At 42.1% G+C, this 11,697-nt stretch overlaps 1 protein-coding gene across 5 annotated transcripts; it reads left to right on the top strand.

Annotated features, from left to right (window-relative positions):
• Window positions 1-58: 58 nt before the first annotated feature.
• Window positions 59-9,824, top strand: LOC112233187 (neuroglobin-1). Of its 5 annotated transcripts, XM_024400639.2 has the most exons (11): window positions 74-231; window positions 596-1,208; window positions 1,331-1,647; window positions 1,753-1,874; window positions 1,977-2,137; window positions 2,242-2,579; window positions 5,198-5,338; window positions 5,605-5,849; window positions 6,412-6,520; window positions 6,715-6,834; window positions 6,991-9,824. In XM_024400639.2, the coding sequence occupies exons 8-11, from the start codon at window positions 5,752-5,754 to the stop codon at window positions 7,141-7,143; spliced, it is 480 nt and encodes a 159-aa protein (XP_024256407.1). In that variant the 5' UTR covers window positions 74-231; window positions 596-1,208; window positions 1,331-1,647; window positions 1,753-1,874; window positions 1,977-2,137; window positions 2,242-2,579; window positions 5,198-5,338; window positions 5,605-5,751; the 3' UTR covers window positions 7,144-9,824. The 5 variants fall into 5 exon arrangements, 2 of the variants coding, with proteins under 2 accessions (XP_024256407.1, XP_024256408.1); XR_006084561.1 differs by lacking the exons at window positions 6,412-6,520; window positions 6,715-6,834; window positions 6,991-9,824 and having other exon boundaries at window positions 60-231; window positions 2,242-2,341; window positions 2,464-2,579; window positions 5,605-5,755; XR_002950733.2 differs by lacking the exons at window positions 6,412-6,520; window positions 6,715-6,834; window positions 6,991-9,824 and having other exon boundaries at window positions 59-231; window positions 2,849-5,338; window positions 5,605-5,755.
• Window positions 9,825-11,697: the final 1,873 nt, after the last annotated feature.

Below are 11,697 nucleotides of genomic sequence, written 5' to 3'. Positions count from 1 at the left end.
ACCTCAAGCATTTACTTCAGCCAATCAAACGTTAGAGGGCTGCAGGGGGTGGAGTCAAATATATTGGTTTTGCTAAACATTATCCAGTAATTCTAAAGTTATAACATTGTAACAGTGTCTGTGGATATATGACGTCGATATATGACTGTCTTTATTGTGAAGCAGGAAGAAGGGGATAAGAATGTTGCGCTGGAATAAGTCTACGGTAGTTCTATCGTGCACGAGCATCAGGTTATTTTCTAATATCTATTTTTCAACATTCCACTATATTTTCATCTCACAATTGATTGTAGTTATGCATTGTGAAACAATACTATTTTTCTGCCCTAAAACAGTAGTTTAGCATGTACTATGTTAACACCATAGACATAAGAATACCTCTCTGCTAAAGTTAGGAGAAGGAGTTTGGTTGCTAGGGTAACCCTTGCGCAGGTTTACACCATGTGCTGCTGGAGTTTTTCTCCTGTTTTTTCCTGATATTTGTCAGTTCTGTGGATAATAAAAATAGCTGGGTTTTTCTCACTGTGAGAGGCGTTTCTTGAAGAGGTGTTTTTGGAATATAATCAAAATGTCTTCCTTTTTCTTCTTTCCATAGCTGTCTGGTGAGTGTTGGGTTCAGGAGGACACACTGCTGCTAGGATGCAGGAGCAGAGGAACATTGTAGATCATCAGGCTTTCCTGGAGGATGGCCTGAGATCAGACGTGCTGCTCCAACACCAGCTGCAAGCAATGAAGGAGGCCCACAAGCAGCAGCTGCAGGAGACAGAGAGGAGACAGGGAGAGGGCCTGAAGAGAAGAATCCAGCAGAACTCTATGCTGTCAGCAGATGTCGACAGGTAGTCTAGTACTCCAGGACCTCCCAACAGGTCAGACAATCGTAGAGGTCTATCACATCCTCTGCAGCCTGGGCATCTGTCACAACTGTCACACAGAGAGGATCACAGCAACTTCAGCATCAAGGCCAACAGAAACAGAGCAGCACCAACTAAGTAAAGAGGAGAAAGAGGAGGTGGAGTGTCAGAGGAAGTTCTGTGCTGTTCCTGTGCTTGTCCAAGTGTTTTTGCGCCTCTATGATGCAGGTGCGACAGAGGGAGAGGAAGGAAGGCCATGAACAGAGGAAGGACTTCATGCTCTCCATGCAGAAGCCCTTCAGCTTCCTGGAGAGAGATGAGAAGAAGAGAGAGAAGCTGATGGAGACCATTTGAAAGGTGTGTTCCCTAAAAAAACATCTCTTGAGATGTTGCTAAGGTACAGGGAATGGTGTTATAAATGTATTATTATCCTCTCTAAATCTATTTTTCCCCCCCACTGAATTCTGCATGCTCTGTAGAGGAGGAGCTGCGCAGGATGATATGCATCCAGCCGAGGGCCCAGGAGAACTTGAGGAAGTCCACAGCACCTATAGAGAACCAAACTCATACTGAGAACCCTGAACCTCACAGCTCCCAGCACACTAAGAAGGAGGTCCTGGCCTTCCTGGATCAGACCACCTCCCAGGTCCCTGACTTAGATAGGCTGCACAAGGCTTTCCACAGGGAAGCCTTGAGGAGGGCCGAGAGGAAAGATGTGACCAAGTGTCAGCCCTTCCACCTGCGGACATCAACCCTGCCCTCAAGAACAAGCAGGAGCAGCTCTGAAAAAGAACAAGTGAGCTTACTGTAGCACTCTGTAAATAGAACTTAGTTCAGTGTAGAACTGATATGATTTTTACTTTGGCTTTGGTTTGTTTCCTCGTGTTATTTTTGTTCTCAGGAATCCATAGTCAGTGCCTTTTTGAAGAGAAGCAATTCCTTTGGTGGTTTAACATCGCTGTCTACAGATACGCTTCCCACCTACATTACAGATGCAGCAAGGAAACGCCGTATGGCCATTAGGTAAGAGGGAACTGTGAACTTCACTATCAGATGTGTTTCTTTCATTTGCACAGATCACAGTAAAGATGACTATTACTCTCTCTCTGTCCTATGGTCCATCAGAAGGTCTGTGGAGCAGAGGGAGAGCACGGAGCAGGAGAGTGCAGAGTTTATGAGGAAACACAGGATGATGTCTCAGGCCATGAAGAAGACAGTGGCTGTCCGTGCCAAGGTCATGGACCCTCACAGCAGCCTGAAAGAGCGCAGAAGCTGAAACAGCACTGGTGAGTACATGGAAATTCCTTAGATGAAAACTAAAAAGAACAGACTGATTAAAGAGTTGTACTGTATTTCTTTACCTAATGTGTCTGTGGCTCTGTACTTGTAGCGAGTCTGAGCAACAAAGGATGAAAGAGTATAAGAAGGAGCTACAGGATATGAAGACCAGAGTCACTGACCATCCTTACCTCTTTGAACAGGTGTCACAGGTAAACTATGGGCTTGCAATGACCTGGAAACTACATGTATGGAATTGCAAACACTTGAGAAGAGCCTTTGAACTGTTAACTGCCCCTTTTCTATTCCATTGCTTTTGATGGAATTGCTCTAGAAACACGCAGAGCGACCTACGCAGAAGCTGGTTTGAATGAGAGTTTGAAACGACACGATCTTCAAATCTGATGACGATTGTGATGACCAAAGTATTGAGAGTAACATGGAGAAAAGGTACCTACAATGACAACAAGGGTGTGTAGCAGTGTGTCTACCCACTAACTGTTAGTTGTATTCATACAATATATAATACCACTAGGAATACCACTGCAGCTGGAACTCCAAGGGCGCCATGTGGTTTGGTCATTTATACAATGTTGCGTTACATAATACAGGGAGACTGTCATAAAGTATTTAGTGAAGAGGTGACAAATACTGCAGCCAAGCAAAACGTTGATGTAATTACAATATAGACATTTTCTAACCCGACATGTCTGATTTAGGGATGGAAACATAGACGTCTGGGAGAAAATTGAAGAGGTAGAGGAAGAGAGCGTGAAAACCAGAGTGGAAATAAATGTATGATCAAAAAGGTCGACCCGGCATGAAACTCCATATAGCCATTTTGTTTCAAAGAGCACTATGTTCTAAAATAATTCTAGTCTAATTTAACTATGTTGACCCGGTCTTTGACTGTCTGACATGTTTGTTATGGATTATGACCTTTCTAAACAGGGACATGTGGCCTCTGGAGCTTTTAAATTGATATTAACTGGAGCAAATGTGAGAAAATTAATAAAGGTTTATATAGCTATATATTTATAAGTCATTTTGAATTTTACAATGGCAGGGTATTATGGAATATTAAATGTATGGCTGCATAATATTTCAACCCTATTAAAACCCTAATAAGCCCTATCAAGGGCTTATTTGGTTTTATACAATTTTGCCGGGATACGCGTGGCATTACAAAGGAGAACAGATACTTAGTAACCAGATGGAAAAAAAAGAGTTTAAAAACAAAACATAGGCCAATACTACAGATTCTGAATGGTCCTGGTGTAGTTAGTATGTCATCCCTCACTGATAAATCAAAGTGCTGACAGTGATCTAAGGGATATTATAGTACGATATTAAATCTGTCATGCAAGGCCATAAATATGTTGCCAATGGACAGGTCCAATAAGGACAGGAAACGTCAGAAATGGACATTTCTTTGATGCTTTGGTTAAGGTCTCTGGCTATTTCAAGAGCCACAGTGCCAGTTAAGTATATAGGTCTAGACATTCATCTTCCATCACAAAAGGCATTCAGTGCACTGCTCTCTGCCCATTTCCACTTCAAATGGGGTTTAATACTGGCCTCCACAGTGAGCTGAAGCAGTTTACAGCCATGTATTTATGGGATTTTGCTAACCAGATGGAAATATCTGAATATGTATGTACATTACTGGATATCAAGTTGGCTGATGAAACACACTCAAAGAAGCTGACAACAGATCCCTACACACTGTAGCTGGCAGCCGACCACCAGTTTATATGGTCATTTGGAGGGTACCATCACAGAACCGTGATGTGAAGTCCCACCTCAAATGTTTGGCTGTATTCGGATAAAGATGGCTATGGAAGTCATTGAGTGACCTTAAATGGTCTTTTACACTGTACAGTAGGCCTGAAATCCCATCAATCAAACCAGCTGTGATCCCATCATTCAGCTGAAATCCCATCAATTAAACCAGGTTCACATCGGTTGGAGATGCTTGAATGACAGATCCAAGAGAGCTCAAGCATCACATGACAGAAGTTCAAGGGCTCCAGTGAGGTTGTCATGGAAACCATGTTTCTCCTCTTTACACCCCCCCAGTGGTCAAGCAGGAGACTGCTTTTTACCATCTTGGGTATTCCATACAGAAGTTACTATAAACACAGAGAATGCCATGGCTAACAGCATAAGATCATATGGAATACAACACTATCACCTCTCTGGCCCAGAGAATAGTAGGGCAAGGCTGTTTAATTACATCCTAACTTTAAAGGTGTGGGGGAAAAACCTATGTAATGAAACGGTTGAGCAAGCATTCCAATAAAACAGGCAATAGCATGGCTGAGAAAAAACCCATCTCTTATGTGGGGTAATGACATGCTGTAAGTTTGGCCACCAGACTTGGTCATCTGAGTGTCTGAGAAGACGCCTCTCCAAGCAGTTAAACAATAACCATATACTTTTGCAAAGGTGGAGCCCTCAAGTCTGTTATTACTTCAGCTACAATATAAAAATTCCCACACATTTCATTATTCAAGTGCTCCAGATTAAGTGTCTGTGGTTGAAGCACTACAGAGTTTCATTCAGTGTAGCTTTTGGGCATAAAACTATCTGATGGTAGAAAGATTCATAGCAAGGTTAAAGAGCAACTCTAAAATGTTAATTTTGGCCCCCAATTGGGGTCTGACATTCCCCATCATGCAACATCATGCTTATGATTAACTGTTTACTTATCCCGCATTAGTTCATTGCACTCTAACCATATATGAGGTGACCAGTGGGAGGAGTTATAGGAGGATGGGCTCATTGTAATGGCTGGAATGGAATGAATGTAATGGTATCAATCACATCAAACATATGGAAACCACATGTTTGACTCGATTCCATGCCACTACAATGAGCCTGTTCTCCTATAGCTCCTATCACCAACCTCCTCTGGAGGTGACAGTGCAAGTCAAGGTGCACCCTATATGTGTTTGTTTATTTATGGGGAGGTTGATGTTTTTGACAGCCCTTGGTTCACCTGCAGGAGGAGCTGTAGCTCATCACATACTCAACAGATAAAAAGAGAGAAATCTTTCCTTCTTTAGTGGGGTGAACAAATCCACAGCGCTGGAGAGAGAGCATAGCGGGAGAGAGAAAGGGGGAGGGACAGAGACAGCAGTCAGTGTGACAGATAAGAGCGGCGGATGACTTGTCTCTCTCTGAATGCACCGTGAGCAAGAGAGCAAGTAAGTGCACAAGGGTGCCTGCCAAAGCAGCTCTGCACACACACACACAAATACACACACACACACACACACACACACACACACACACACACACACACACACACACACACACACACACACACACACACACACAGGTAGCTTGTGAGGAGAAAAGAGTCTCACAACCAAGGTATGCTGGGATTTGCACACATCCAACGATCATAAGTCCCTCTTTCTATTGTTTTGGTTTTCCTATGTTATGTCTTCCCTCTTGTACTTACACTTAGTTTCCAGGTGGGTCGTCAGAGGTTTCCCAAGCCGAGTCTACAACAGTGTAATGGGTTGCCCAGACCGGAGGCTTTTCCTCTGATCCTGCAAAGAGGTTGGCGTATTCCTGCAACGAGAACTAGTCCTCACATTGAGCGACCCTGGGCATGGAGAAGCTGACAGAGAAAGAGAAGGAGCTGATCCGAGTCAGCTGGGAGAGTCTTGGCAAGAACAAAGTTCCACACGGAGTCATCATGTTCTCCAGGTACAGTTCTGAGCTAAAGCTTTTTATTTGAGCAGTTAGGAATGGAGGGAATAAAGGTGTTAGGAGAAGTTGCATGTGTTCCTCCATGAAGATTTCATGGTGATTCATATATATCAGCCTTTACTGTATGTGTACCAAAACAGAGTGTTTGTTGATATCTGCAGCATTTTGTTTTGTAAGAAAGTTTACTGAAACCTAACCATTCACTACAATTTGCAGTTGTCTGCACTGAAAATATCCCGGCATAGTGCAACATAGTGTAAATAATGTAGTCGCCATAGTAAACAGCACTTGGAGAGAGAAATACACTTAACCAACACAGATAGTGCATCGTACACTCCCTATACCGGGACTGGAGGCTTGACTTGTTGCTTGGCGACTGGCTGCAATAGTCTTTATTTTGGAACTGCTGCTACTAAAACAGACGCTAGAGAAGAACTGTTTCCGACAGTCCTATTAGCTTACACCAGACATTAAAATCAGAACTATTGTGTGACTTACGACTACGTGTATCTACAGTATCTGCACCTACAGTACTGCATTGTTTTCTGTGTCTGTGCAGACTGTTTGAACTAGAGCCTGCACTTCTCAACCTCTTTCACTACAACACAAACTGTGGCACCATACAAGACTGCCTCTCCAGCCCTGAGTTCCTGGACCATGTCACAAAGGTAACTCTGCTCAGCCCATCACTGTTAAAACTGACAGTTAAATGGCTAATTCATGGAAACAAATCCACGGAAATGTCTAACTTCTTGCTGCATGTTGGTGTATGTTCACGTTTCTTTGTTGTGTGTGTGTTTGTGTGTGTGTGCGTACATTCTTGTGCGTGTTTGTGTGTGTGTGTGTGTGCTTGTGTGTCCAGGTAATGTTGGTGATCGATGCAGCAGTCAGTCACCTGGACAACCTCCATACCTTGGAGGATTTTCTGCTCAACCTGGGGAAGAAGCACCAGGCAGTCGGGGTTAACACCCAGTCCTTCGCTGTAAGACTACTGTCACTCTGATCACTTACTCTAATACATTACTGTCATACTGTGTGTACTGTACACTATACAACTTTTAATAAACACAACTTGCAACAATTTACCAATCTATGCCAATATTCAGAATATTTGCAAGCATGTGTGTGTATGTTGCAGGTGGTGGGGGAGTCCCTTCTCTACATGTTGCAGTGCAGTCTGGGTCAGGGGTACACAGCCCCGCTGCGTCAGGCCTGGCTCAACATGTACACCATTGTAGTGGCGGCCATGAGCAGAGGATGGGCCAAGAACGGAGAACACAAGACTGACTGAAACATACGCTTGGGGTCTGCTACCAGTTGCTGTCTAATCACCCTCATGGTTGCTATGGAGTAAGGTTGTATAACTCACAGCATAAAGGTTTGATTGCTGTATATGGTGAACGAATGGCGTTATCACACTTGACATAACAAATAATGGTCGAATCACCTGGTGTTCAGAGTTAACTGTTTTTGCTGTGGATGTTGTAGCTGCCAGAGTGCTGCTATAACATTGTGGGGATGTTATGGGTCAACCAGACCTTTGGTCTGCAGTTTGAGTTCCTCATATTAGAGGAAGCATAGGGTTAAATTAAGGTAATAACTGAAATTGCTCTGTAAATAATGCCTTGATGTATCTACTCAAATAATTACATTGATTGTGGTGGTTTTTGTGATGTATCTTAGTCACACAATTGTCAAACACTGGCTATATTGGCTGTATTACTTGGCTGGAATGGGCAGCTACAATATGGGCCCTCTCCCAAATCAACCAGTGATATAGAAACATTGTTCACAAAAGTACAGTATGTCCAAGATTATTGTTTAGAGTGATTGTCATGATTCTATATTTATATCTTTGAGTTAGGCTAGGGACCTGATAATGGCACATACTAATGCTCTCCTTTCTTTGTGTGTGTCCATGACCTGGAGTGTAACAATCCTTAGAGGTGAACTTGATTCTTAAAGCCATTGGTATTATTAACAAACACATTACTTTTGATGATGCTCAATAGAAAATGACAAGAACTGTTCATGTATTCTAAAGCTTTTCTATGTGACCTCTATGACTGTTAGGGTGTCCATGTGCACCTTTGTCTGAAATGTGTATGTGGCACTCTCCTCTCCTCTCCTCTCCTCCGACAGTAGAGGTTGTAAAGCTCACGTTGCCATATGCGTATTACCATAATATTTCAATAGGCTTCAACTGACTGTTACTTATTCTAAAATAAATGGTTATTCTCCTCTCTTGAGTTCTAGCTAATTGATGTAATGGAACTCAACAGTAGATTATTTGCTTGAGGGTCTTTGGGCTTGACTTAGTTTAGGCTCATTCAGTTTTCACTAATTGTAAATGTAAAGTGGTGTTGAACCACACACTGTATCTATATATTGTAAATACTGCTATCATATGTTGTAAACAGGCAAGAAATATAGTAGTAATCTATTTAGGCTTTTTGGACCCAATAGGTAATTGACAATTGGGGTGGCAGGGTAGCCTAGTGGTTAGAGCGTTGGACTAATAACCGAAAAGTTGCAAGTTCAAATCCCAAGCTGACAAAGGTACAAAGGATCTGTCGTTCTGCCACTGAACAGGCAGTTAACCCACTGTTCCTAGGCCGTCATTGAAAAGAAGAATTTGTTCTTAACTTACCTAGTTAAATAAAGGTAAAAAAACAAAGCCAGGATTTATTCAGACATTTTTTCTTCCCTATTTAGCTCATAGTTAATTAAGAGCTTGGAGTATCTTTCTGTGGACAACCGTAAAGCATTTATTGATAAACAAATTTCACTACATCCAACCTGAAATAGTAAGCAATGATAGTTAGAGATGATAGAGATGAAGGTTAGAGATGATAGAGATGATAGTTAGAGATGTGTACGTCCTTTTTACTGCTATGAACACATTTACCTATATGCTCCTATACAGTGTGTATCATTCGTTATCTTCCTGTACATTGAAAGTCACAATGCCAAGTTAGCTATAATACACCAAGTATTTGATAATAACACTACACTACTATATCTCCAATCTGCTGATATGTGGTGAATATTGCTTCAGTCTGAGATTACTTTTATACAATGTATTTTTGTATTTTCAAGTGTTTTACGTATGTGAATGACTATATGCCATTGCAAACACAGTTTTTCCAAACTGTTACGTTAACCACAACATTTATGTCAAATCCATGTCTTTTTCTTTTAATTTGCAGCACAAGGCTGTTAAGCATTTTAAATATTGATGAGTGAGCTTTAATCCTTAAGTCATGATAAATGTAAGAGAGACATTTCTCCTCAATCAGTATAATTGCCATATTATCAATGTGTGATCCCTACAAGGATGTCTGTTGGCATTGAGTACACAACCATTTCATTACCATGTCTAAAGGAGATCTCACTTTATCTTTACTTTCAATCACCTGTGAGCTTTATTTTCAGGCTATGGCAGCACTACTAATTCAGATTTGTTCCTCTCTCCCACTTTCCAACTAGCATAATGAGTTTCCCTTACCAGATTAACCCTTATCCTGAATCAAAAAGCATTATCAATAGAGAATCTACATTGAACGTGCTTTTTAGTTCAAGAATAAGCTTCATCTGAGTCTAGGAAACCAGACCTATGAGTTGAACACATGTTCTAATATGTCTATACATGGCACTAGGCAGATTGCTGTGTGTATTGTCTCGATTTCAAAGATCTGAGAGTAGGCCTGTTTTGCGTGTGATTTGCATTGGTACATTTAAATAACATGATATTCTGTTTATGAGTGTCTCAATGTCTACCTCGTCAACTCAGCTGCGAACAGCAATGATTTCAACTATCCTTTAACCAAAAACACGTGACACTTAATGCAAATACATACTCCCTCAACCAAACAGCTCGTAAAATGGACCCCATCCTATACTTATGTAATGTGTTGTGTGCTTACTCAATTAATAGGAAATAAAGGTGATCTTTTGTGGACATACTACTGAAAAAAAGATGACAATGTTTATTGTTTTTCTTCCACTATGTTGGTTTGTTTGTCAGTGCGATGGTAGTAATGCGGAGTTCAGGGTTTGTAATCAATCACACGATGCACAATTTCCCTCGCTCCGGTTGGCTATTCCTTGGGATTATGTAACATCAGTGTACTGGCTGGCCCCTTCCCTGTGGCTATAGAGATCAGAGGGACTTCATCTGAAAACCAGAGAGCAGAGTGAATATCATCCCACTTAATCATGCAATGTCACATACATCACATCCCCAGGATTCCAAGAACTCTTAGCCGCTACATGGCTAATGTGCTTTCTTGCCCTCAAAAATGCAGACGTACACCATTTCTGAAAGTATTAAGCGAAGCTTTGTGTGTGTGTGTGTGTGTGTGTGTGTGCGCGCGTGCGGGAGGGAATGGGAGAGATGAGAGAGAGAGATGGGGACTAAGTTATGTACTGTATCAGATTGCCGAACTCCATTCAACACATTGGGTTAATTTATCCCACAAAGCATTTGCATATTCAATTTGCTTGCATCATTGTAAAAGTCATATCCATGAGCTGGCTGTCTGCTCTGGTTATAAAGCAGTAATTGACATGAACCAAATCTGTCTCTCTGCAGCGCTTTCCATCTTCTCTGTCTGAGATTTTGGTTGATTGATGCTAGTCACTGCCTGTCCTACTGTAACTCAAAGGGAGTAACACTTAGGCTGGGGTGTATATTCGGGGGATTGAGCTGAGAAAAACATTTAGTTTAACACATCATTCATCACATAACATGGAGATGATCTGCTGTGCTGAGGATTGCTATGGCGTATTCACCTCCACTATAGGTATAAAGGTCTTGTGAAGCAGCAGCTGTACAACCCAGTGGCATATGTAGGGATATAGAGACGGTTTGACCACTTGCCATAGGTAAAGTATACACAAGAGATGGGTGGATACAGAATAATTGAGGTAAGTATCTGTACTCCAGAGTGATCAACAGTTGTCCCATGAGGCCACTTGAGGACATTGTACATTACCATACCTGATAGCTGCTGGAGGATCAGTCGAGACTTTGATAGAGAAAAGCAGGCAGAAAAGACAACAGACAAGCAATGTGTTTTGGAATGAAGGGGGATTGGATGTTGTCATGGAAACTGTTAAGCAAAGGTCCAAAGTGGAAGGAAGACAGACACTCTCCTCAAGTGGTGCTGGCTGGCGGGCGGCAGATATATGATACAGAGGAGAAGGGGGCTGTAGAGAGATGGAGGGGGCTAGCAGACTGGGGCTAATCAGGTTAGCACTCTAAGATCATCCAGCCTGGAGGCAGCTGAGCACTGATGGCTTCACCACTGCTGCACGGCAACACTTACCTTAGCAACCAGAGGAAAAGCACTTCTGTCTGCTGTTTCATGACAGTTTTATTACGGTGTTGTTAACATGTCATAAACAGGTGAAGATTTTCTGTTGAAAGCTTAGAGTTTACAACTGACTTCCCAGTTAACTTGAGGTGTCTCAATTGGCATAGAGTGCTTGTTATGTTTTTCTCTGTTGGTACAGACTGCTCCACTAAAAAGTACAGGCAGGGATACAGAACATTGTTCCAGTAAGGTAGTATCTCTCTCACTTGACTTGCAGTCTAAACATTAGAAAGGTTATATTCTAATTGAAGTATGAAGCCATGGTAACACTCAGATGAAGCCACCCTCTAATGGCACTGTTCTCCTGCATTAGATAACAGGTCTTGACACCTCTTCTGGGAGATGGAGACAGTGGCATTTCATGAGGACAACATTCCTCTAATGAGCTCCACCTTCTGTGACACGCTGCCTGCCAAGACCTTCACAGCTCCACACTGGATCTCACATCGATCTCCTCCAAGATCTAA

This window comes from Oncorhynchus tshawytscha, linkage group LG11 (genome assembly GCF_018296145.1).
Source record: "Oncorhynchus tshawytscha isolate Ot180627B linkage group LG11, Otsh_v2.0, whole genome shotgun sequence".
NCBI classification, from domain to species: Eukaryota; Metazoa; Chordata; class Actinopteri; order Salmoniformes; family Salmonidae; genus Oncorhynchus; species Oncorhynchus tshawytscha.
This window is presented reverse-complemented; position numbering and strand designations above follow the sequence as displayed.

Coding starts and splice junctions, on each gene's coding strand:
- LOC112233187 (XM_024400639.2), top strand. CDS start 5,752: ATGGAGAAGCTGACAGAGAAAGAGAAGGAGCTGATCCGAGTCAGCTGG. Junction 6,521..6,714: donor TCCTGGACCATGTCACAAAG/GTAACTCTGCTC, acceptor TTGTGTGTCCAG/GTAATGTTGGTGATCGATGC. Junction 6,835..6,990: donor TTAACACCCAGTCCTTCGCT/GTAAGACTACTG, acceptor TGTATGTTGCAG/GTGGTGGGGGAGTCCCTTCT.